Source organism: Pan paniscus, chromosome 3 (genome assembly GCF_029289425.2).
Source record: "Pan paniscus chromosome 3, NHGRI_mPanPan1-v2.0_pri, whole genome shotgun sequence".
NCBI classification, from domain to species: Eukaryota; Metazoa; Chordata; class Mammalia; order Primates; family Hominidae; genus Pan; species Pan paniscus.
Genome location: NC_073252.2, coordinates 91,487,500 through 91,515,268, shown reverse-complemented (window position 1 = coordinate 91,515,268; position 27,769 = coordinate 91,487,500). Strand labels below are relative to the sequence as shown.

Sequence of the window (27,769 nt, the reverse complement as noted above, 5' to 3'; positions counted from 1 at the left end):
ACTTATTGACTCCCAGAATACTTCCCATCACATGTATTGTTTCTACTACGTAGCATTTTGTCAAAACCACACACATATATTTAGAAATATCTTCAGCTTTTGTATTCACGCTCTTATATCTGTTCCATTTTGATATTTTAGAAGTTTTGTTAAAAAATAAAAAGGAGAAACCAAGTAGCCTCATTCTTTCTTTCCTGGTTTGGCTTTAGATATGCTAGATATTTTATAAGGGTGTAAGGCTAAGATTCTGGAAAAAGGCTTAAATGTATAGTAAAAAGCATTTTCCTATCTAATACTACAAAACTAAAACATTTGAAAGTTTAGAAATTCAATTGAAAAGAGGGAAAGATATTCAAACAAATCCCTTAATATCTTCAGAAAGCTTTCAGATAGTATGATTGAGGGATACACTGCAATTTTAAAAGACAATTTATATATCATCCCTGTGTTTTTCTCACTTCCACCATATTTAACACTTCATGTATTTTTTATTTATTTTCTGTGTATTAAATTACTTGATTTACACTGTAGGTGTTTTGTTTTCTACTTTTAACACATCATTGTATACCAATTGCCTATTTCCTCACCAATAAAGTAAACAACCAACCAAAAGAAGAACACAATGCATGGTTTGAATAAGGAATATAGTATGATTCTTTACATATATACAAATGCTACTTTCCAGAAGGTCTCAAAAATTATTCTCTTTTCTTTTTATACTTTTTTTTAACCTACTGACTTTGCCACAGACCTGGCAATGAAATGAGGGCTGGGAAAGGCACCGAAAGAGTAAATATTGTCTAGATGACTAGTCGTTTGTCAAACAGCATGAAGCAAGACTGCAGTTGAGTCAGAACCTGCCACTCTGTAGTGATCCATTAGCTTTTAATGTTTTAAAATAATTATAGTGAGGCCTAAGCCACTATATAAAACCACTATATAAATTCTAGTGCCATTAGCAACCCCATTTTTCAGAGATTCAATCAATCAGTAGTTCTGAGGAAAATTGCACCCATTTTGCCAGTCCCAGAAGCATGAAAGTTCAAAGGGTAAGCAGCAGTTGTCAACAGGAATCAAAGTGAAATGGATCTCAAAGTGAAGTTTTTAATTTGGAATTTCTGAGGCTGGTTACTAAACTAGGCCTTATGCATAAGTATGTCATTAGTTCTAAAAGGTCAGAGAATGCCAATACATTTTCAATCAGTTTTAATGATAAAAGAGCCAAAAGTAAGTCTAAAATACATTTTTAAGCCTCCAAAATGTCATTTAAAACCAGCAACTTGTTAACCACCACTGGAGATTAGTTTTAAATTAAAATGACTTTATTGAGCATACATTAGATTTATAATTTGATAGAGAAAAAGGGAATCATTTAACATTATGAATCTAGTCTTACAAAACAATATCAGCTTTCCTAATTTTGAATTTTCTTCCGTAATTTTCAGTTTTACAGAGCTCTTATGCTTAAGTTCTTAGGAGAGTATTTTAAAGAGTTGAAGAGAAAAATTGATTCTATTCTGATTTCTTTTCCACATATTCTTTTGAATAAGAGATTTAAAAATGGTTAAAATAATTTTTCCAGGAAGTTCTTACACTTTCAACTTACAGCCTCTGGAGTCACTGAGTTAGGGACTTGAATTGATGAGCAATAGGAAAATCAGGAAACAAGGTTATTGTACTGGGCTGAAGCAGTAAATCAAAACCATGGGTGTAACAAAGAGGAAGTAGGCTCAGGGAGGAAGGGGATCAGGATGAAGTTGCAAAACAAAACAAAAAACTTATTAAACTCAGGTCAAGATCAGAGAGTAGGAGGTTACAAAGCAAAGGTCAGGAAACAAAATATGAAAGCCTCTATTTGTTAAGTATTTACTAAGGCATTATGCATTGTTTTAAGTGTTTTAGAACTGTATTCTTATTTAATCTTCACAACAGGCTTATGGTATGACTAGAAAAGCAATAATGGGCTTCCTAACCCAAGGTGAATATCATAGAGGAGTGGGGAAATAATACAATATATGATCACAGGCTATCATAGGGAAGGGAGAAAACCAGGCAGGGAGTGACATATGTCAGAGAATTTAGGAAGCCTCCTGGTGTCTCCGCCTCCAAGTACATGCGCCATTTCTTCCACCAAGGGTTCTGATTTATTATTTCCATTTCGTTTTCTCCCTCTATTCTCCTCAATGACTAGAATAAATAGGTTTAGATCATGGGCTCCTACACTAAAAATTTAGGGCAGGTTCAAGCAAATAAATTTAAAACAAACAGAATAAGAGTTTGTCTATAAGACTCAGAAAAATTCCCCATTATTTTGAGTTGGAAATAATTTACTTAGACCAAGTTATTTAGATGATTCTAAAAAGCAGTCAACTTAAAACATAACCAATATAAGGAATTGATGATCCTGGAAGATGTAAAGAAAATAGATGGAAGGTGATATTGCAATGACGAGATTCTAATGACAAGTAAGAGAAGTAATAGGTGAATAATTCTGTCCTCAGAGTTGTTCTAGGAGGCAGGCTGTGATTCTACATATCTTAACTTCATGTTCTAGTGATAACTCAACAAATGCATTTGTCGTTTCTCTATTTTAGTAGTAGTATATAAACTTTTAATTGAATCATAAGAAAATTCTAAGCACCCAGTATTGGAATTATAAATTGTTTTTATATTTTCTTTTTTAATTACTTAGGCAAATAACTTTTTATGTGATCTTAGATATAATAGATTATATGCTAGTGAATAGCACTTTCAATGTATAAATTGTACATGCAAACAAAATGGTGAGTTATATTTTTGCTTTCCTTTTCCCAAAAGGCATTCATTCACCCTACTTCTCTGCATAAATTTATTGAAAATAGAAAAAAATATGTATTTGCTGCTTTTTCCAAGTATCACAGACTTAGAAATTTTTTATGCACATATGGCAATACACAAGAGACTCTTACAATATTTGAAAATTCAAGCTGCTATTCAAAAAATAGACATCTCGGGTAGTTTTTATGTGAAGACTTTAACTGAGGAAGCAATATGAATTAGTTATAGCCTTCTTGCATTACATGGTATTATTTTATACCTTTATAAACACCAACAATACACATATAAAGGTTTGAGTTAAATTTCAGTCTGCCTTTTGCCTACGTTTTTAACATTTACATTGTCAGCAACAAATTTCAAACATTTTTGTCCAAATGATTTAGGTAATTTTTAAGGTGTGCAGAGTTGTCATGTTTTATGTCCAAGTAGTTTCAACTGTTTGAATGTACTTAAGCTTCTTCTCAATATCCAGTGGGACACAGTAATGTAAAGCTGAATTTTACATTATTTTAATTGACTATTACTTTTCTAAATAAATATTTTTAAAGTCTATTAAAACTTATGTGATTTTAATTGTTGAAATGTTCAAATATGAAGTATGGTACAATGTTAAGCTGAAAGTATCAAGTCTTAGATGCATACATATCATTTAACTCAGAAGCTGCATATCTAGGATAATTTCTTCAGAAAATGACCATGGATGTGCACAAAGATTGAACCACTAGAATGATTTTTTTAAATTGTATAAACATATAATAATAGGGAAGTTGGCAAAGAAGTTATATTTATGTACACACATACAAATAATATAGTCTTATATAGACAGTAAATAATGTTACAGGAAAAAATAGTTAAAGGAAAAAATAGATGTCAAGGATGTACTAGTAATTTAATTTTAATAGCATTACATGCAGTATGAAACTACTGTTGCATACATATTAATATATTTACTGTTTTTTGACACTCCATCAGGCACTAAGCCCTGTCGTGTGGGTTTCTGGTTTATTCTCTCTTTTCTATTCCTTCTTCTGTTTTTGTTGTGGTAGTGGTGGTGGCTGATTTTCTTCAGCTTTGCATTACTTCAGCTATTCTATTTCAACAGTCTCATAACCTTCAAATCATGCTTCATACTGTCTGCAAAGAGCCCAGTTTTAAAACATAAATTTTATTGGGCCTGTTTTATGATGAAACATCTTTAATGAATATCTATCTTCTGTAACATAAAGTCGATTTTCTTTGTGTTCTACCTGAGCATCTCTGCAATCTGGCCCCTAACATTTTCTCTAGTCTTATCTCCAACCTTTGTTCCATTCATATGCAAAAGTGGGATCCTCACACTGTTTACCAGCTTAAACTTTGAAATGTCTGTAATATTCTTTTTCCTTATTTTTATCTGATAAGTTTACTTTTTAAACTCCTGATAAATACGGAGAATATCCACCACATTGATCATTTAGCTATGTGAATGAAATGCTCTTGTTATGGCTTTAAATAAAGGAACTATATATTCAGTAGTAGTTCATATTTTTAATGTATATGGATAAAGTCTAATCTAACATTTCTTTAATTATGGTTAAAAGTTATACCCTGAGAGATCATCTGCTGATAAAATTATAACTTTTTTTTTGAGATGGAGTTTTGCTCTTGTTGCCCAGGTTACAGTGCAATGGCGTGATCTTGGTTCACTGCAACCTCCGCCTTCTGGGTTCAATGATTCTCCTGCCTCAGCCTCCCTTGTAGCTGGGATTACAGGCATGTGCCACCATGCTCGGCTAATTTTGTATTTATAGTAGAGATGGGGTTTCTTCATATTGGTTGGGCTGGTCTTGAACTCCCAACCTCAGGTGATCCGCCCGCCTCAGTCTCCCAAAGTGCTGGGATTACAGGTGTGAGCCACCGCGCCTGGCCAAAATTCTAACTTCAATCAGCATAAATAAAATATTAAATTCAAGGCTAGGCAAGGTGGCTCAAGCCTATAATTCCAGCACTTTGGGAGGCCAAGGCGGGCGGACCACCTGAGGTCGGGAGTTCGAGACCAGCCTGACCAACATGGGGAAACCCCGTCTCTCCTAAAAATACAAAAATTAGCTGGCGTGGTGGTGTGTGCCTGTAATCCCAGCTACTTTGGAGGCTAAGGAAGGAGAATCGCTTGAACCCAGGAGGCGGAGGTTGCAGTGAGCCGAGATCACGCCATTGCACTCCAGCCTGGGCAACAAGAGCAAAACTCCGTCTCAAAAAAAAAAAAAAAAAAAAAATTGAATTCAGGAGAAGAAATAACAATGAATAAAGTAATGAATAAGGAATAGGTCTTAAACTTGAAAAATATGTATAATCTTGAGAATTGTTTCAAGCTAAAATTTCCACATTTCTCTGTGTTAAGGGTAAATTTTCTAGCAAACACATCCTGATAACCAATTACACACCAAATCAAAGATCAAAAGTACTAGATCATCCGGTTAGGATCTCTGTAAGCTTCATTTGAGTCTTCAGACCCCTCAGACCTATTATAGAATTTGCCCCATCACTTTTGTTTTTGGTAATTTAGTCAACTAAAAACTGAGGGATAAAAACTAGAAGGGGAGTTACGGAATACAATTTTTGAAATGCTTATCTTATGAAGAGACAGTTTAAGAGTTGAAAGATAATGGGTTTCCCCTCCTTGCAGCCTATCTGTAAGAAGCCGCACAGCCTCAGTTACTTTCAGAGGAAATTATCAAAATATCATCTGCACAGAAGCAAAAGAAGGAAGGAAAAGAGTTTTAATAACAAAGTTTTATCCGTGAGGTTTGTTTCATTTTATTTCACTCATGCCAGATGCTCTCATTTAAAAATTAAATCTATATTTTAATATCTTATTTATAATATCTTTATTCCACTAGGCTTTTCTCATTCCTTCACTTCCTTTGAATTCCCTGATTTCAAATATTTTTAATTATATTGCTAAAAGATTTGTAAAATAGATTAGACAAAAATGCACGTCTAACAAACATTGTGTTACTTGTTTGTTTTAATATCACTAAGAATGAGCCGCATTTTACAATATCATAACAGAAAAGAAAATATAAAAATGTACTATTTTATATGAAAATGCCTCTTAATAAGACTTTAGCTAATACTTAAAATTTAAAAATAAATTGATAAGAATATATCTGTAGATTTTTGTTTTTGAAATCATACACTTTTGCTTACTTTCTGCCATCTGTGCATTACACAATATTTGTTTTTAATTTTGTCAATTAGTGATAGAAAGTTTATGAAACTACATTGAAAAATCAGGGAGAGATCGTGCCCTAAAGGAGAAATACGATATATGTGTGCGTATACACACACGTATGTAATATGTTAACTTATAAACTCACAACACATCACGATAATATTTATTTGGTATATGGAATTATCTACACCTGAGCTATAAACTAGTGCAATTATTTATAATTTTCTTAGTTGATAAGCTCCCTCAATTCAATGATAGTCTCAGGTAGTCACAGATTTGAGGATTAAATTGCATCGCTGTCAAGTCTTGGAGTGAAACAAGTAAGTATAGCCAGCTTACAAGTTTGACCTCTGCAATTACTGTTCATTTTCTAAGTTTCCTGGGTGTAAATGCATGTTAAATTGCCTTTTAGTGCTGGGAATGACTTTTACTTAGCCAAATTACTCTCTTTTGGTTCATCAGTTAAATATGTACTGTGTATAATTTAGTAGCAAGGAAGTTACTCATTCCGACTTAAAAGTGTCCATCCTGGACATTGTTTGTGGCCAGATTCAATATCTTACATTATTATAAAAAATGTGTTTGTGTTACTAAAGTAGGCTTTTATATGCTTATCCTTTTTAATGAATTATTCAGGTCATCAAATGTAATTTTCAACTTGCTTAACCTAATTTAAATCAGCATTTGTAGAATGTCACTTGGGTCAATACAAGCTCAGAAGGAAAAATTAAAAATCAATGAACATCATAGTGAACATTTTAATTTTCACTTTTTAACCTAATCCTTTTTCTGTATTTGGAGGACTGAATATTAAAGACCCATTTAAAAATATTTAGTTTTTCAGAAACGTCACTAATCTATACAACTATTTGCAATAACTACAGGGGACCGGTTGCACTATTTCCTGTGTCAACAGAAGATCTGACCTTGTTTTCCGATAGCTTAGAGATTAAGGGCAGCCCTAATAGAAGAACTGTACATCATTTTCAAAGGAAGGTTTTCTGGAGGATAATGCTGAGTTTACAGGTTCCTACTGTGGTTGAACCTAGTGTCTATTTAATCTTATACTCCAGATGGCCTTTTGTGGCCAAATGACTGCAAATTTAAAAATCAAGAAATTTTTAAATGGAAAGAGTTGGCCTTGGTAAGGAAGATTGGAGATAGAAGGTTATTCATTTTTTTTTTCTGTGAGTGAAGCAAAAGAATGCACTGCTATTATGAATGTTAGCAGATTTTAAGATCTTTATGGATAAATAGAAGGTATATATACATTTTAAATAAATAAAAATAATAAAAACATTCAATTTAATTTCTTTTCAGGAAGAATTTTCTAAAAAGAAAGCCTTATTTAATTCTACTCTGAAAGGCATTATTAGTAGATTGATTTGATGTAGCAAAGAATTTTTTACCATATATATGTATATTTCTTACCAAATACATTTCAAGTAAACTGGTAAACTGATTTTGTGAAATAGCGTTTATTCTTCCCAGAAAGAAACTAGGTTGATTGAGAAGAAAAAAATAAACTGAGAATGCCTGTACTTTTGCTTTCTCTCTGTACCTTCTCTACCAAAAGCACCAGGGAAGATTTATCAGAAAAGAATGGCCTTCTTCAGGAGTCATCACCACAAATACAGCTGGGAATGAGACGTATCTCTTGATTTACTTGTTAACATGTGTTGCAAAATGGATAACCATATGTGTCTGATCTGCAGAGTAGAAAACATTATGGCTAGATCTTGGAGTTAAAGTTTTTTAAAATGTACGATGGCTGGGTATATTTTGCAACCAGCATATATCTACCTAAATATGTATACATTTGTATACCTATAAAATATAATCATGACTCCTTTAGATACAAATCTACATTTTTTGAAATAAATATTAAATCCTCAAATATGCCAGATGTGGAAAATAGAATAGCTCTAGAAAAGTTTGTCAATGCCTTCCATTACAATTACATATATTTGTCTTAATGTTTGTCCTGTCACTTCTCTGCTTAAAGTACTCCATAATTCTCCATTCCTCTCAGAGTAAATGTGAAAGTCTACAAAGGTCAATCTCATCTGAACTCATGGACCTCTCTGTCCTCACCTCCTACTAAACTATCCTTCTGGCCTCTTCAAGCAGAACCTTTGCATTTTGAACTTCCCTATACCTGATCATCTTTCCTCCAGATATCTATCTATAAAGTATATTCCTTCCTATCCTTCAGGATTTTGTTCAATATCAAATTCTCAAAGAGGCTTACTGCAACAAATTGAAAATTGTAACAGTTCCATACATACTTCCAATTCTCCTTACTCTGAACTACTCCTTCTATAGCATTTGAGTTCTGATATATGTAGTTTGTTTATTTATTTATTTATTTATTTATTATGGCTGTTATTTGTTGCCAGTCTCCCTCTACTAGAAGATGAGCTCCATGAAGGCATGAATATATGTGTGTTTTTCTCATGAATACAGCCCCAACAGCTTGAATAGTGCCTGGCACATTACATACACTAAGTGTTGAATGATCTTTAATTTAGACCCAAAATGCTTGGTTCTAAGATACATAAGACATGCTTAATCTGAAAAAAATGCTTTTCTCAATTTATGAAACTGTACATAAAATTTGTTCAAATGACTGAACCATTTGAACTGATTTGTTCAAATCACAGAGGAATTCAGACATATATTTTGGGGCTCTTATATATTATTAAGATGTCTAATGACTTTAGAAGAAATGATGCAATATGATTCTATAAGTACAAGCTTGTTTTCTCAGCAGAATAAACTGGTCTTCTGGAAAGGTAATAAAGACATTTCACTTATTTCAAAACATGTTACGATGATGCAGGTATGACAAGTTTAACACTTCCTTTGTTTAAGATAGCATTAAATAAAGGAAGTTTGTTTCCAATGTAAAAATTAGTGTAGTTAATTAAGAGAAAATGTCAATAGAACTTAACATTGTCATAGGATAATGGTTCCTGCTGCTAGCTATATGTCAAGAGAAAGATAAATAAGATGGAGTGATTTATTAAGCAGTGCCACACTGCAGGCAATGCATTTCTAGAGGATTATAGCACTCCTTGGGTGGTGATGTAAGGCAGAGGACTAAAAGCCAGTGGCCTTAACCCTTTAATCAGTACAACAATAGCACAGAAGCGTGGTACTTGTAGACAGTCCCTGCTGATATAGCAAAATGACTTTTATATTTAGAAGAGACTATAATGATATCAAAGAGGATCTAAGTTAGAAGAGAATGCCATCAACAATTCCTTATAGCTTTGTAGATAATTATGTGAAGAAGTCATACTATTTCAAAATTTAAAAGCCAACAAAGTTTGAATCAACTTTATATAAAATACAGACTTCTTAAAAATTACTTTAGGCAAAAATTGGTTGCTGATTTAGGAACTTGGTCATTGTTCTCAGCAAAATCGCTATTAAAACAATATTTGGAAAAAACATCTAAAGATAATTTTCCTTTTCAATAATTTTAATAGTATAAATTATTTTCAGATTGTTTATATTAAATAATGTCAAAGATGGTTTAAATCCAGAACCAACTTTTGCAATCTGGCATGGCATGTTCTTCACTTCAAACTGAACTCAGAATACTATCATGAACTTTGATTTTCTCAGATCAAAGAAACAAATTTCACTGGTTACTGAGAATTTGTTTTCAGATCTGGCATGGTATATTTTAGTGTTGCAATAACATAAAATAGTGGGAATAGATACTTAGCAAGATTCTTTATATCTTTCTTACATGTTAAATTGTATTTCATAGGTATTTACAATATGTATTACATTTAAGTTTACAATGAAACCAGAGTTCAGTAATTCTGTTAAGCTTAAAGGCTTTCTTTCAATCTATATTTAACATAGGTTATGTTTCTATATAATTGACAAGACTGCTTTCAGTTTCATTAACATATTAAACTATCAAATAGTTATTAACATATTTTAAAATTATAAAACATTTTAGTTTTTAGTATTGATACTGAGGTAGGAGGTGGGATTCAATTCCAGAGGCAGGGCTCAGACAGTGAACCAGATTGGGCACTGGCTAAAACAGGGCCACGGCAGAAGCAGCTTGTAATCAGACATGCCCACCAGCCTGTCAAGTCAATTTACCACTGCCATGGCAACACTCGGGAGTTACTGCCCCTTTCCATGGTAATGACCCAATGATCCAAAAGTTACTACCCCTTTCCTAGAAATTTCTGCATAAACTGCCCCCTAATCTGCATGCAATTAAAAGTGGGTTATAAATCTGACTGCAAAACTGCCCTGAGCTGCTACTCTTTGCCCATAGGGTAGCCCTGCTCTACAGGGGCAGTCATGGAGCTGTAACAACACTGCCTCTTCAATAAAGCTGTTTTCTTCTACCTCTGTCTTGCCCTTGAATTCTTTCCTGAGCAAAGCCAAGAACCCAGCAGGCTAAGCTCCACTTTGGGGCTTGCCTGCCCTGCATCAATACTATGAGAACATCAAAATAAAAAATGAAATTTCAGCAGCATCATCATCATTTTAGCTGGAAAAAGCCCATATGGTTTCAGACTGCCATCAGTGGCAGTTTGTGAACATTGCTTAGTTTAGAAATTAGCCTTCCTGTAATGTTTATACTTAATATTGTGCTATTTTAGTTGCAGATCTCCAGATATAATTCCCAAAACAAAACCCTAAGTGTACTGTTTTTATAGGACATTAATCCCCCCAAAACCTAAGTCTTTATGAGCCCCAAAGAATTTACTATGTAAATTGCAAACATCTTGAATCACAACTTATAATTCCACTCAATTTGGGTTCATTAATTTGTTGTATTCCTGGCTATAGTCTATTATAAAAACATGTAGTAATGACATGCTTAAATAGGGAAAAATGTTTTTGTAGTTTTTCTTATTTACTTGAATGACATAAAGTTATTGTGAGTTTATTAGCATATGGCTTTTACTATAAACATTTTCATTAGCTAAACAAGTTTTCCTAATATATTTCCTTATGCTTGATTACACTATGCTTTTTTAAACGAATGCTTATTTTATGGAAGTTAATGATGAATATTGAAGGATTAAACAATATGGCTGATTCTATCTCTTGCCGTGGCCTTTGGAAACAGTGAGGAAATAATAACTATAATGTTCTGTGCCGATTTTGTGTCATGAATACAGTTCTAATAGTTTTATATCCATGAGTTCTTTTAATTTTCTCAAACACCTGATTAAGTCAGTAATTATTATCTGGTGAACTGAGTCACCTAGAGGTTAAAAAACTTGTCAAATGTCACATAGCTAGTAAGTGGTAAAAAACAGGAGTGTAAACTGAGCTGTCTCTTAAGGAAACACAAAGACATGAAAATAGTAGTTTAGTTAGATATTTATGTTACTGAATCTTACATTTTTATAGATAAAAGAAAATTTTAAATAATCTGACACTCTATTGAAGCAAAGATCAAGTGAGTTATTTGAACAATTTCTTTCTTCCTTTGTGACTAGGTAAAAAATTGGCTCATGGTCTGTGTTCCTCTCTTTCAGTATCACAACTTAGTATGTATTTGACCCAGTTGCAGTACGCTAAATAGCAGGATATCTGTGGATTCCATGTTCGTGGTGTCTTGTGTTTCCTCAGCATGACAATTGTGATTCTATGATGGAGCTGCATGCTTCCTAGTTTGTGTCACTTGTGTATTCTAAGCTCCATGAAAACAGCCATCATGCTGTCTTATTCACCTCTGTGACTAGTTAAATAATTCTTGTTTAATATCCAAGTTGGTGTTTACTAGAGAATGAAGAATTTAAAATAGTAAAGGCAGAAGATATACTTTTAGGACATGCTAAAGTCCTAAACGGATATAAACACTAACTGCTAGAAAACAACTGAAGCAGATAGAATACACTGTGCAGCAATCCCAAATGGATTGTTAATTTGGAGTCTAAGATAAAGAGCTGTAAATATAAAGAGACTCTATAAATTTTGGGCACAGTCAAAATCAAAGAACAATTTTATGTGTCTACAGTACATTGGTGGGTCATGCATTTATCTTTTGTTAAATTTTGACACAAAAAAGAAAAAAATTGCCATAAAAATGTAGTTCACTAGTGACATTGATATATATAATGAGATACATAATGTGTATTTATACTTCTCTATTAAACATTGAATTTTTCTGCCTTATAAATGTGAAAAACAATCAAGTAAAGCTTGTACCACTTTCAAGGGTATTTAACAAAATGTCACAAGGACTTTATGACCAACAATTTTTTAAAGTTGAAGATGGGTTTTTTAAATACAGAATTATGTCCATGATAATTGGGTTTTAAGGATGCATTCTAGAGCTAGGCTAAATGCTAACAGTCTTAATTTTCAAAACATGTTGACTTTGTTTTTGAAGGCTCTGGTCAGTTTCCCATGCTTTAAAAAATATAGCCATCATTATTAAACCTCTAATTACATATTCATAGACAAAGGGGGAAATGGATTCAGGTTTGGGCATGTCAAACAGAAATTGAATTTTCAAATTTATATTCTAAATAATTTAAATGATGTTCTCTACCACCACCTGCTTTCCCTTGAGCCCAATACTTTAACTTAGACCAATCCTAAATCAGCTTTAGGATAAATTTATGTTGAGGATGTTTGTTCCCATTTTTACTACTTAAGCTGAAAAAATTGTAATATGGTACTGTAAAAACACTGAGTTCTACTCAGATTTCAGACGATACGATTTTAAAGAATCTATAGCACCTGCTTGTTTTTGTTTTTGTTTTTCAGATGGAGTCTTGCTGTGTCGCCCAGGCTGGAGTGCAGTGGCACAATCTCGGCTCACTGCAAGCTCCGCCTCCCAGGTTCACGCCATTCTCCTGCCTCAGCCTCCCGAGTAGCTGAGACTACAGGTGCCCGCCACCACGCCTGGCTAATTTTTTGTATTTTTTAGTAGAGACAGGGTTTCACCGTGTTAGCCAGGATGGTCTCGATCTCCTGACCTCCTGATCCACCCACCTTGGCCTCCCAAAGTGCTGGGATTACAGGCGTGAGCCACCACGCCCAGCCAGCACCTGCTTGTTCTATCATTTAAATTTAGATTTAAAAATATTTTCTCAAAATCACCCTTCAATTTTTTAGTGTCTCTTAGGAAACAGATTCTTTCTTTTGTTAAATACTAAAATAGTAATTTTAATTATGGAACATATTCACAGGTAGTTCAAAGGAGTCAAAGAAGATGTTGATTGGGTGGAGGAGCCAAGATGGCCGAATAGGAACAGCTCTGGTCTACAGCTCCCAGCGTGAGCGATGCAGAAGACGGTGATTTCTGCATTTCCATCTGAGGTACCGGGTTCATCTCACTAGGGAGTGCCAGACAGTGGGCGCAGGCCAGTGGGTGCGTACACCGTGCCTGAGGAAGCAGGGCGAGGCATTGCCTCACCTGGGAAGCGCAAGGGGTCGGGGAGTTCCCTTTCCGAGTCAAAGAAAGGGGTGACGGACGCACCTGGAAAACTAGGGTCACTCCCACCCGAATATTGCGCGTTTCAGACCGGCTTAAAAAACGGCGCACCACGAGACTATATCCCACACCTGGCTCGGAGGATCCTACGCCCTCGGAATCTCGCTGATTGCTAGCACAGCAGTCTGAGATCAAACTGCAAGGCGGCAGCGAGGCTGGGGGAGGGGCGCCCGCCATTGCCCAGGCTTGCTTAGGTAAACAAAGCAGCTGGGAAGCTCGAACTGGGTGGAGCCCACCACAGCTCAAGGAGGCCTGCCTGCCTCTGTAGGCTCCACCTCTGGGGGCAGGGCACAGACAAACAAAAAGACAGCAGTAACCTCTGCAGACTTAAATGTCCCTGTCTGACGCTTTGAAGAGAGCAGTGGTTCTCCCAGCACGCAGCTGGAGATCTGAGAACGGGCAGACTGCCTCCTCAAGTGGGTCCCTGACCCCTGACCCCCGAGCAGCCTAACTGGGAGGCACCCCCCAGCAGGGGCACACTGACACCTCACACGGCAGGGTATTCCAACAGACCTGAAGCTGAGGGTCCTGTCTGTTAGAAGGAAAACTAACAAACAGAAAGGACATCCACACCGAAAACCCATCTGTACATCACCATCATCAAAGACCAAAAGTAGATAAAACCACAAAGATGGGGAAAAAACAGAACAGAAAAACAGGAAACTCTAAAATGCAGAGCACCTCTCCTCCTCCAAAGGAACGCAGTTCCTCACCAGCAACGGAACAAAGCTGGATGGAGAATGATTTTGACGGGCTGAGAGAAGAAGGCTTCAGACGATCAAATTACTCTGAGCTACGGGAGGACATTCAAACCAAAGGCAAAGAAGTTGAAAACTTTGAAAAAAATTTAGAAGAATGTATAACTAGAATAACCAATACAGAGAAGTGCTTAAAGGAGCTGATGGAGCTGAAAACCAAGGCTCGAGAACTACGTGAAGAATGCAGAAGCCTCAGGAGCCGATGCGATCAACTGGAAGAAAGGGTATCAGCAATGGAAGATGAAATGAATGAAACGAAGCGAGAAGGGAAGTCTAGAGAAAAAAGAATAAAAAGAAATGAGCAAAGCCTCCAAGAAATATGGGACTATGTGAAAAGACCAAATCTACGTCTGATTGGTGTACCTGAAAGTGATGGGGAGAATGAAACCAAGTTGGAAAACACTCTGCAGGATATTATCCAGGAGAACTTCCCCAATCTAGCAAGGCAGGCCAACGTTCAGATTCAGGAAATACAGAGAACGCCACAAAGATACTCCTCGAGAAGAGCAACTCCAAGACACATAATTGTCAGATTCATCAAAGTTGAAATGAAGGAAAAAATGTTAAGGGCAGCCAGACAGAAAGGTCGGGTTACCCTCAAAGGGAAGCCCATCAGACTAACAGAGGATCTCTCGGCAGAAACCCTACAAGCCAGAAGAGAGTGGGGGCCAATATTCAACATTCTTAAAGAAAAGAATTTTCAACCCAGAATTTCATATCCAGCCAAACTAAGCTTCATAAGTGAAGGAGAAATAAAATACTTTACAGACAAGCAAATGCTGACCGATTTTGTCACCACCAGGCCTGCCCTAAAAGAGCTCCTGAAGGAAGCGCTAAACATGGAAAGGAACAACCGGTACCAGCCGCTGCAAAATCATGCCAAAATGTAAAGACCATCAAGACTAGGAAGAAACTGCATCAACTAACGAGCAAAATCACCAGCTAACATCATAATGACAGGATCAAATTCACACATAACAATATTAACTTTAAATGTAAATGGACTAAATTCTCCAATTAAAAGACACAGACTGGCAAGTTGGATAAAGAATCAAGACCCATCAGTGTGCTGTATTCAGCAAACCCATCTCACGTGCAGAGACACACATAGGCTCAAAATAAAAGGATGGAGGAAGATCTACCAAGCAAATGGAAAACAAAAAAAGGCAGGGGTTGCAATCCTAGTCTCTGATAAAACAGACTTTAAACCAACAAAGATCAAAAGAGACAAAGAAGGCCATTACATAATGGTAAAGGGATCAATTCAACAAGAGGAGCTAACTATCCTAAATATTTATGCACCCAATACAGGAGCACCCAGATTCATAAAGCAAGTCCTGAGTGACCTACAAAGAGACTTAGACTCCCACACATTAATAATGGGAGACTTTAACACCCCACTGTCAACATTAGACAGATCAACGAGACAGAAAGTCAACAAGGATACCCAGGAATTGAACTCAGCTCTGCACCAAGCTGACCTAATAGACATCTACAGAACTCTCCACCCCAAATCAACAGAATATACATTTTTTTCAGCACCACACCACACCTATTCCAAAATTGACCACATAGTTGGAAGTAAAGCTCTCCTCAGCAAATGTAAAAGAACAGAAATTATAACAAACTATCTCTCAGACCACAGTGCAATCAAACTAGAACTCAGGATTAAGAATCTCACTCAAAGCCGCTCAACTACATGGAAACTGAACAACCTGCTCCTGAATGACTACTGGGTACATAACGAAATGAAGGCAGAAATAAAGATGTTCTTTGAAACCAACGAGAACAAAGACACAACATACCAGAATCTCTGGGACGCATTCAAAGCAGTGTGCAGAGGGAAATTTATAGCACTAAATGCCCACAAGAGAAAGCAGGAAAGATCCAAAATTGACACCCTAACATCACAATTAAAAGAACTAGAAAAGCAAGAGCGAACACATTCAAAAGCTAGCAGAAGGCAAGAAATAACTAAAATCAGAGAAGAACTGAAGGAAATAGAGACACAAGAAACCCTTCAAAAAATTAATGAATCCAGGAGCTGGTTTTTTGAAAGGATCAACAAAATTGATAGACCGCTAGCAAGACTAATAAAGAAAAAAAGAGAGAAGAATCAAATAGACGCAATAAAAAATGATAAAGGCGATATCACCACCGATCCCACAGAAATACAAACTACCATCAGAGAATACTACAAACACCTCTACGCAAATAAACTAGAAAATCTAGAAGAAACGGATACATTCCTCGACACATACACTCTCCCAAGACTAAACCAGGAAGAAGTTGAATCTCTGAATAGACCAATAACAGGAGCTGAAATTGTGGCAATAATCAATAGTTTACCAACCAAAAAGAGTCCAGGACCAGATGGATTCACAGCCGAATTCTACCAGAGGTACAAGGAGGAACTGGTACCATTCCTTCTGAAACTATTCCAATCAATAGAAAAAGAGGGAATCCTCCCTAACTCATTTTATGAGGCCAGCATCATTCTGATACCAAAGCCTGGCAGAGACACAACCGAAAAAGAGAATTTTAGACCAATATCCTTGATGAACATTGATGCAAAAATCCTCAATAAAATACTGGCAAACCGAATCCAGCAGCACATCAAAAAGCTTATCCACCATGATCAAGTGGGCTTCATCCCTGGGATGCAAGGCTGGTTCAACATACGCAAATCAATAAATGTAATCCAGCATATAAACAGAGCCAAAGACAAAAACCACATGATTATCTCAATAGATGCAGAAAAAGCCTTTGACAAAATTCAACAACGCTTCATGCTAAAAACTCTCAATAAATTAGGTATTGATGGGACATATTTCAAAATAATAAGAGCTATCTATGACAAACCCACAGCCAATATCATACTGAATGGGCAAAAACTGGAAGCATTCCCTTTGAAAACTGGCACAAGACAGGGATGCCCTCTCTCACCGCTCCTATTCAACATAGTGTTGGAATTTCTGGCCAGGGCAATCAGGCAGGAGAAGGAAATAAAGGGTATTCAATTAGGAAAAGAGGAAGTCAAATTGTTCCTGTTTGCAGACGACATGATTGTTTATCTAGAAAACCCCATCGTCTCAGCCCAAAATCTCCTTAAGCTGATAAGCAACTTCAGCAAAGTCTCAGGATACAAAATCAATGTACAAAAATCACAAGCATTCTTATACACCAACAACAGACAAACAGAGAGCCAAATCATGAGTGAACTCCCATTCACAATTGCTTCAAAGAGAATAAAATACCTAGGAATCCAACTTACAAGGGATGTGAAACACCTCTTCAAGGAGAACTACAAACCACTGCTCAAGGAAATAAAAGAGGATACAAACAAATGGAAGAATATTCCTTGCTCATGGGTAGGAAGAATCAATATCGTGAAAATGGCCATACTGCCCAAGGTAATTTACAGATTCAATGCCATCCCCATCAAGCTACCAATGACTTTCTTCACAGAATTGGAAAAAACTACTTTAAAGTTCATATGGAACCAAAAGAGAGCCCGCATCGCCAAGTCAATCCTAAGCCAAAAGAACAAAGCTGGAGGCATCACACTACCTGACTTCAAACTATACTACAAGGCTACAGTAACCAAAACAGCATGGTACTGGTACCAAAACAGAAATATAGATCAATGGAACAGAACAGAGCCCTCAGAAATAACGCCGCTTACCTACAACTATCTGATCTTTGACAAACCTGAGAAAAACAAGCAATGGGGAAAGGATTCCCTATTTAATAAATGGTGCTGGGAAAACTGGCTAGCCATATGTAGAAAGCTGAAACTGGATCCCTTCCTTACACCTTATACAAAAATCAATTCAAGATGTATTAAAGATTTAAACGTTAGACCTAAAACCATAGAAACCCTAGAAGAAAACCTAGGCATTACCATTCAGGACATAGGCGTGGGCAAGGACTTCATGTCCAAAACACCAAAAGCAATGGCAACAAAAGACAAAATTGACAAATGGGATCTAATTAAACTAAAGAGCTTCTGCACAGCAAAAGAAACTACCATCAGAGTGAATAGGCAACCTACAACATGGGAGAAAATTTTCGCAACCTACTCATCTGACAAAGGGCTAATATCCAGAATCTACAGTGAACTCAAACAAATTTACAAGAAAAAAACAAACAACCCCATCAAAAAGTGGGCGAAGGACATGAACAGGCACTTCTCAAAAGAAGACATTTATGCAGCCAAAAAACACATGAAAAAATGCTCATCATCACTGGCCATCAGAGAAATGCAAATCAAAACCACTATGAGATATCATCTCACACCAGTTAGAATGGCAATCATTCAAAAGTCAGGAAACAACAGGTGCTGGAGAGGATGTGGAGAAATAGGAACACTTTTACACTGTTGGTGGGACTGTCAACTAGTTCAACCATTGTGGAAGTCAGTGTGGCGATTCCTCAGGGATCTAGAACTAGAAATACCATTTGACCCAGCCATCCCATTACTGGGTATATACCCAAATGACTATAAATCATGCTGCTATAAAGACACATGCACACGTATGTTTATTGCGGCATTATTCACAATAGCAAAGACTTGGAACCAACCCAAATGTCCAACAATGATAGACTGGATTAAGAAAATGTGGCACATATACACCATGGAATACTATGCAGCCATAAAAAATGATGAGTTCATATCCTTTGTAGGGACATGGATGAAATTGGAAACCATCATTCTCAGTAAACTATCGCAAGAACAAAAAACCAAACACCGCATATTCTCACTCATAGGTGGGAATTGAACAATGAGATCACATGGACACAGGAAGGGGAATATCATACTCTGGGGACTGTGGTGGGGAGGGGGGAGGGGAGAGGGATAGCATTGGAAGATATACCTAATGCTGGATGACGAGTTGGTGGGTGCAGTGCACCAGCATGGCACATGTATACATATGTAACTAACCTGCACAATGTGCACATGTACCCTAAAACTTAAAGTATAATAATAAAAAAAAGAAGATGTTGATTGTACTAGTTCTTGTTTTATAAGTAGAAATATGATTTCTGCCTCATGTTCTTTGATTTCTTTTAACTCTTCAAAAGCCCAGTTGAGCATGAGAAAAAATTTTCTGACTCACGTCATGAGGAGTCGGTATCAAGCTAAATAATTTTCAGGGCCATATAGTATGCATATAGTTCATAGCATAATTGCTTAGGAGTTCATCACAGTTCATTAGGAATGTAAACCAATGCATTCACAGCTTAAAATCATGGCACTGTTTTCTAGTACACAAATTACTCTTCACTATTGGTAGAATTTGAACATTCACTTTCAGCATGAAAGTTCAACTTTTTTTTTTATTAGTTGTGAAGAATTGTGCGATAAAAAGAAAGAAAATGGGCACCTCGTCATGTTTTAAATCAGCATGGGGCAATTCTCAAGTGGATGTGACAGCACTCAGAATGCATTTTGGTCCCTTTGTTAAGGACTGCCAATCATAATTAACAACAACAGAGATGTTGTTTGAGCCTAAATAAAAATTATGGAGAGCTGTTTTAATTTAATACCTGTAAGAACACAATGTAGAAAAAAACCTGTCTTTGTAGTCGAGTTAACCTGTCATGGGGAATTACTCTCATTTTTCCTCTGTTCACTAGGGTCAGTAAACAACAGAGCTAGTCAATGTCATTTTTATTATATTCAAATTGAATGTGAAATATTAGATAACAATATAAAGAAATGGCTTTAGCTACTGCATTCCAAGGCTTGAATCCTTTGAGAGTTTGTAAATAGGACATTGGTAAGTTTCATATATTTGATATCTACACTATTAAAATTGATGTCTTTTTGAGTTATCCTTCTGTGCAAAGTTTTAAAGAGATGGTCTCCCATCAACAATCTCTTCTGTTGCCTAATTCAATAGAAAAGAATGTCTGACTCTTCTTTTTGTGGATATGAGAAAGTTGGATTCTGTATAATACTGTGATCCATCTGACAGTAGGAAGAACTCTTTATTTTCTTCCAAAAATTGTCTTGGGATTTCAAAATCAGTGGGTTGTCTCTTACGTTAACTCTTGTGCAACAGCATCAAATTATTTTCAGTATTTCTAACACTCCTAAAGGCCCCCTTTCTATTCATCACTAGCATCTGTGGAGCTATTTGATCTTTAAGAAAACTACCAAAGGAATTTTCCTTCTTTATTCTTTTCAATAATTCTGGCTGCTCCTCTCATCAGAAATGGTTTATTTTGATCTCAATTTGGTTAAGATCCATCGGCGTGATGTTGAACACTCCTGCAAGAACTGTTTTTCTTATTTAGCATCATACTCAAAGCACATAGGCCAGGCATGGCACATAGTATACTCGTGAAATATTTATTAAACCCTAGTTAAGAGTTATTCCTTATTTTCCTTTTGCTACTCATGTTCCTGGCACATTGTTGGTGCTTAATAAATGCTTGCTGCTAAATAAACATATATGTGGTTGCTTCAAATATTTTACATGACTATAAATATTTCTATTTCCCATAATCAGACACAAACATCTGAAGATAATTCTAAAATTTCCCTTTGCATGTAAACAGAAAGCAAATTACATACAACTAGATTTGCAAAGTCATTGAAGTCCTCTGGAGACCAGATGATAGAGTCACTGCCAATAAACTAAACATAAGAGACTTCTAAAAATCAAATCCAGTTTCACTTAAGAATATTAATTAAAAGGAGATGTATGTAGACATGGAGATAACGGAGGACATAAAATGACAACAAAACTTGTATAAAATTGGTCTCTCATTCGTGCATTTTACAACCTAATTCACAAGCTCTTAATGTTCCAGCCAAACAGATGTACTGAGTTTATCTCTATAATGGACCATACTGCTTTTGCACAGTTGGATTCCCTGAGCTATTTTTCCAGAATGCTTTGAAGTTACAGATTTTTTAAAATGTCAGGATTAGTAAACAACTCACATATATTTAACATTTTTCTGCTTTTAGCTGTCTGTGAACTCTTTTTTTAGAAATCTGTCTGATAACACATGAAATGCCTCTTTATCCCTATTCAATCTGGTATAGTGGCTCAATGAAGACTGCAATTCTGAAATAACAGCTGTACTTCCTCTTAAAAGACTGTATTTTTATTGGAAATATCACCAGTTCCAAGTCAATTGCCTATACATGGACACTGTCATTGATTTATTCTCTTTTTCATACGGTTTATAAGCCTTTTCTTCATTTATTTTTAATCAGAGCATAAAGATGCTCTCAGTATCTTTTAATGAATTCACCTTTTCATTGTTAGCAAGTGGAAGAATAGCAGCTTTTCAAAGATGAAGTAGCTAATCATATGCGATTCAGCATTATCTGTCATTATAAATTTGTATAAATGTACAATCAACCTACAGGCTGTGCAACTCATTTAAGGGAGCAGTGGGATAGAAAGGTATTTAACATATTTATAACTTTTGTTATCTGTTGCATGTTTATAGAACTAGAAAAGCATGCTAACCATATGGGTAATTCTATTTATCTTTTTTTCCTGGGTGTGCTCCAAAACTTATTGAAATTTGGTCACTTGGAGGAAGAATTCAGAAAGCCAATTCATAAGTATGTCAACATCTTCACAAATGAGGCTTCAACCAAGAGGATGCCTTACTTATAAACTCCTCTTAGTTTCTTACAACAACTCAGTGGGGACATTACAGATAAATTTCTTTTTAGTTTAGTGAGTTTTAAGTCATTTGTGGACAATTTTAGTGTTTTATTTGAGACTATAATTTAATAAACAAAATATTGCAGCTAACCTCCATGCTTTATTTAGTTTTTAGCATCCATTCATTAAATTTATCAATATGAATTTATTAAATGCCTAACATGTACAAGGCACTTAACTATAAGCAAAGAGACTACACAGATTAAATAGTACACTATCTTATATTCAAAGGACTCAGGTGGAGACATGTTTAAAAAAAGGAATTACACTATGGTTGGTAAGTACTATGACAAATACATGTTGAGGAGTATAGAAGATGGTTCTCAATCCCAGGAAATACTTCTTGAAAGTAGAGAAATAAAAGCAAAAAATTAGAAGATGAATAGGAACTTGCTGTATAAAGACAGAGAGTGGGAGTAGAGTCTAATCAGGTTGGTAACAAAGGCACTCAAGGAATTGGAAAGAGCAGATACAAAGGTGAAGAGTTAGGAAAGAGTCTTGTCTTATGGTCAAACCGTAAGTTTGGAGTAACTGGGCAATTAAATGTGAGGCACGAATGGTAAGAGATGAGAACTGAGCATTGGACAGGAGCCAGGTGATGGAATATTGTTTATGCTCTGAAGAACTCAGACTTCTAAACTGTGGGCATTGGGAAGCCAAGAAAATAACTGAAGAATGGGAATTATGTGCTTATCTTTCCATGGCATGGATAACTTGGGTATACATGCAAGTATGTGAATCGTATATTTGCAGGAGACAACACTGGAAGAAGAAAGACTTATGAGACTCCTATAGTTCAGGTGAAAAATGAGGTAGCCTCAATCTAGGTGACAATCTAGGCTAATCTTTCTAGATAAGAAGAGATTTCCACTTCTAGAAATATTTAGTAGGTAAAATTGACAGGACTTGATTATGGTTGGATATACAAGATGAGAAAGAGGAAGAAATGAAAACTATTTTCAGAGTTTCTAACATGAGTCTGAATGGTTGGTGGTGGATCAGCTGGAATAGAGAATGTGAGAGGCTAAGAAGGTTCAAATTCTAAAATGAATTCCATTTTTGGCATGTTCAAATTTATGGTGCCTCTGGTATAGTCAGAGAGTTGCCTAGGTAACAGTTGAATATACAAATCTGAAGTTCAAGAATAGATGATGTAGATCTGGGAGTCATCAGCATATTGGCAGTTGTTGAAATCATGCACTGAAAAATTGAATAAATTGGAAGAAGTAAGATGAAAACAGAGGTTAATTATATCTAGGTATGTCACCTCCTATTTCTGGTCAATGCTCATATCTATCAACATCCTTGTCATCCTTCCTTATTTATTCACAACTTTGACACATGGCTCAATTTCTTTTTCTCCAGTCTAATCCAAGCCATCATTACAGCTGGCTCACGTAACCCTTTCATCTCTCAGTTCCTTGATCAGCTTTGAAGTCCTTCACCAAATCTTAACATCTGGAATTTGTATCCACATACCTACAACATGTTCTCCTCTATTACATTTCAAAAAAAATTAGGCTTAGATGTCCTATTTTATAAATACAGGCTCCAAACTCATTTATAATTATGTTTTCACTCTTTTTCTGTAATCTTACTGAGACCTCTACTACTCTCTCCTAACTACTCTATCTTTTTTTTTTTTTTTTTTTTGAGATGGAGTTTCACTCTTGTCATCCCAGCTGGAGTGCAATGGCACAATCTCGGCTCACTGCAACCTCCCCCTCCTGGGTTCAAGCAATTCTCCAGCCTCAGCCTCCTGAGTAGCTGGGATTACAGGCGCCCACCACCATGCCTGGCATTTTTTTGTATTTTTAGCAGAGATGGTGTTTCACCATGTTGGCCGGGCTGGTCTCGAACTCCTGACCTCAGGTGATCCGCCTGCCTCGGCCTCCCAAAGTGATGGCATGTGCCACCACGCCAGGCCTACTCTATCAATTTCTACTCTTACTCTTCTTTACATTTGCATTCTTGGTCCTTCTCTTTCTAGTTCTCCATGTACCCCATGATCTACTATTTCAATCATTATCTACATCAAAATGATCTACAATCATTTGTCTTGTTATCCCTTTTTTACATATGTCAATTATCTGCCACTGAGTCTAATTCATTGTTTTATTTATTTAGTAAACACTTATGTGACACTTATATAAGTTATATCTAAGAACTTCACAATTTTAACCATTCTTTAATAAATTCTCATAAAAACCCATGAGGTGAGTACATCCAGGATGTTCTCTGCAAGAGGAATTCACACCATCACACAAGTTTATGACTCCCAACCTGGAACATAAAATTCTTCTTTAATTGGGATGCTCTCTGTGGAGAAAGCAACTACCATGCTGTGAGAAAGTCAAACTATCCCATGCAAAGTGACCTCATGGAGAGGCCCAAATGGAGAAAAAGCTGAGGCCACTAGCCCACAGACTGCATCAACTACCAGACATGTGAGTGAAATGAACAAGCCTTTGGATGATTTTAGCCTCTGGCCTCTGAATTGTCTAGCTGAAACCTCAGACATCATAGGGCAAAGACAAGCCTTTTTTGCTTCAATAATAAATTTATTGTTAAATCCAACAAAAACCTTTCAAGCCTTAATTTCATTTGATTCTTTGAAAGGTTTAACACAGTCAACCAAATGTATACTACTAGCTGCTCTGATTTTCACTTGTGCATTTATAGTCACTCCTTATCAGGCACCACTGAGTGCTCCTCTATCCATTCCTTTCCTTAGAGCTCTGTCCTAGGCTTTGTATGGGCCAGTGGTCCTCAATCAGGAGTTTGCAATTAAGAGCAACTACTCTGTGTGATCTCATTAACTCCCATGTCTTCAAAATTTCCTACATTCCAATATCTCCTAAATATATATTAAGTCCAGATGCCTCTTCTGTGCATCTGACAAATATATCAAACCACTAAGCACACATTAGTAATACTCTTTTGGATGTTTCACGGATAGCTCAAACTCAATGTGCAGCAGAATGAATGTATCATCTCTCCTGTCATATCTGTTTTTTCTGTTTTATTTTTTCAGTAAATGAGATCCACATCCAATATACATAATTTTCTATTCAAAAACCTAGGATAAAACTTTATCTCCTTTTTTCTTCAGTACTGACCCCCACACCACACTATAGGTAATCAAAGCCTGTTGATTCCATTTCATCAATACTCTCCTCTTGACTCCCAAAGCTACCTTACCTTTGAGCAAGCCACATCAACTCTTTGCTCAGTTATTGTAATAGTCTTCTAATTTGTCTCACTTTTCACATTGCCTTTTTTCAATCTATTCTCCACATTATAACCAGAATATTTCTAGAGTAAAATTTGAATCTGTATTTTCCCATTTACTATCTTTAAATATCTGATCATTTCAAGGATCAGTTCAAACTCCTTATAATAACAAATGTAGCTTCAGCCTCATCTTTACTAGATCCTCTCTGCTTGGACTATCTTAATTTCTCTCTCACTTCTTGGTCTGAAATTCCGTCCTAACCATTTATGTCTCCTTTTCTCCATTCAACTTCCTCAAGAAGCACTTTCCATAGTTAACTCTGTCTCTCTGTATAAAGTGTTACTTTAAAAAGCCTTCTCTGTGACATTAACATATATTAAGCACTTCTACACCTATGATCTCCTAACAGTCTATGCTTATCCTACCACAGAACTTTCTACCCACAATTGTAATCCTTCGTTTACATGTTTGTGTCTCATTAGACTTCTGTTGTGGCACAATGATGGCAAAGACCCTCTTGCTCACCATCATACACTCAGTGCTTTGCAAAGTTCTACTTAGATAGTGTGGATTAAATATTTACTGAGTTAATTATTAATGAATGAACTAAAAGTGTCTGTGAAAAATATACAGTAACAGGTAAGCTTAGAGCCCTGGATATGGAAAGGTGGAGGGAAAAGCATGCTTACAAAAGGTTTAAGGGCTAGATTAGAAGTTAGCAAGTCAGATGAAGGTTCTAGACTAATCTTTGATTAAATTAGAATAGAAAAATGAAGTTAAGTGGAAGGTCCAACAGAAAATAGGAATGAAAAGAAAGATGTTATTGAGAGTTGTAAATATTAGCACAAAAGTATAATGTCTCCATTGTAGCAAACATCCTCCTCTTCAATATATGTGTAGAGCTTGCAAGAGACTATCAATTTTCTTACTATTTCATTCTCTATGAGGCAATAGTCTCAAGTAAGGAATGCAATAAATATTATTCTATTTTGAAACAGTGAGAGCCAAATAATTAATCGGACAAGTTTAAAGAGTTGGGCAGATTGGATATTAAATAACAGAGCAATGACATTCTTTAGAAAATAGTGAAATTGTAAGTTAAATCACCAGTAAAGATTACATATCAAAGTAAAAGATAAAACACAAAATTTCTCATCAGTCTCAAATTACCCAAAGTCTTTTCAATGTCAATATTTTTAATGCATGAAATAATGTCTCTGAACAAAGAACAAGTCCTAACATTTCTTACATATGTAAATAATTAAATAGTACCTTCTCTGTTAATAAGTAATTTCATCCTTGTAAGGCTATTTCTCAGAAAGTCAGAGTTTGGAGAGGAAAATCTGATCTTGATGTTTTCTGTGAGCTTTACCTTTGACATTCACATTTGCCTTTGTTGATGAAATTAAACTTACATCAAAAGACAATGAACCATTATTGCTGGAAACTTGGTGTGTCTGAGATCCACTAGGAGGAAGTAGCAAATGTTCTTTTCTGAGCATTTCTGTGAGTACCCTTTAGAACACTTATTGATGTCAGATACAGAACCTTATTAACTGAATACATGGCTTTGGAAACATCACATTCTATTTTTTTTAAATACTAGAATGTACTTTTGCTCCTTACCTTGTTGTACAAAAGATCCATACACAAACCACATGGAGTTGTAGAGAGTAGTAGACGTCATTGATCCCATTTGTAATCGTGGGGGATTAAGCCAGTTCAAGAGGTAGACCAGTAGACCCACCAGAAGGACTGTGCCAGCAATGCAAGCCCATAGAGAGAGATCAAATGGTGCAAGACAGGCAAACATATCCACTGTCTTTTCAGCCCTTCGAAGTAGTACCCCCACTGAGTAGTCCATGTAACGTGTTGTAAAGTCCACCACATTTTCACGATCTGGAGTGATGGTTAAAGCAGAAATCCCTATGTCGGCTCTCTGAGAAATTGAAAGAGAAAGGAATACATTAACAGTGTGAAAAACAATTTCATTTGTGCCACTTCAGCTTGCCTCAAGGAAAAAAAAATAGATGCCTCAGGCAATATAAATCTTTTTATATAAACTGAAACACTGCAAAGACTTCTTACAGAAGAGCTATGTGTGAATTTTGCATTTCTTACTGAAAATCTTGCCCCACCAGAGTCAGACAAATTACCTTGTTCATATTATCAGCACATTGTAAAATCAGTGAAGAATATTTCAGACACAGATAACACAGGGAGAAAATTGTCTTTTTTCGTGGGTCATTTTATCAAAGCAATCATTAACAGTAAAGGAAAAGCTTATAATGGAGAATCCTTTCTAGGAACATGTTCCCAAGATATTCAATATGTTCTTAACATGTAAATTACTAGGTGGGCTATTTAGAAACTTCAACATGGCATTTTACCATTGGTTTATATTTCTCTTCATAGAAATTTATATTATTGGGCTCTAAACAGATTTGTTAGAGTTTTTATAGCACTAAGGTGTCATATGCCAAAGGTCACTACTATGATTGTATTGTATAAACTTCAGAAATATTTTAATGAAAAATTAATGATTAAGGAAAG

The 27,769-nt window shown here is 35.8% G+C and overlaps 1 protein-coding gene across 5 annotated transcripts in view; it reads right to left on the bottom strand.

Annotated features, from left to right (window-relative positions):
* GRID2 (glutamate ionotropic receptor delta type subunit 2) overlaps positions 1–27,769 on the bottom strand; it is a 1,507,251-nt gene that overhangs the window by 320,888 nt on the left and 1,158,594 nt on the right. For all 5 annotated transcript variants that reach the window (XM_034958923.3, XM_055111628.2, XM_003829901.5 and 2 more), the window contains one exon: positions 26,843–27,155. In XM_034958923.3, coding sequence (XP_034814814.1) covers positions 26,843–27,155 — 313 coding nt within the window. The remainder of the gene's footprint in view (positions 1–26,842; positions 27,156–27,769) is intronic.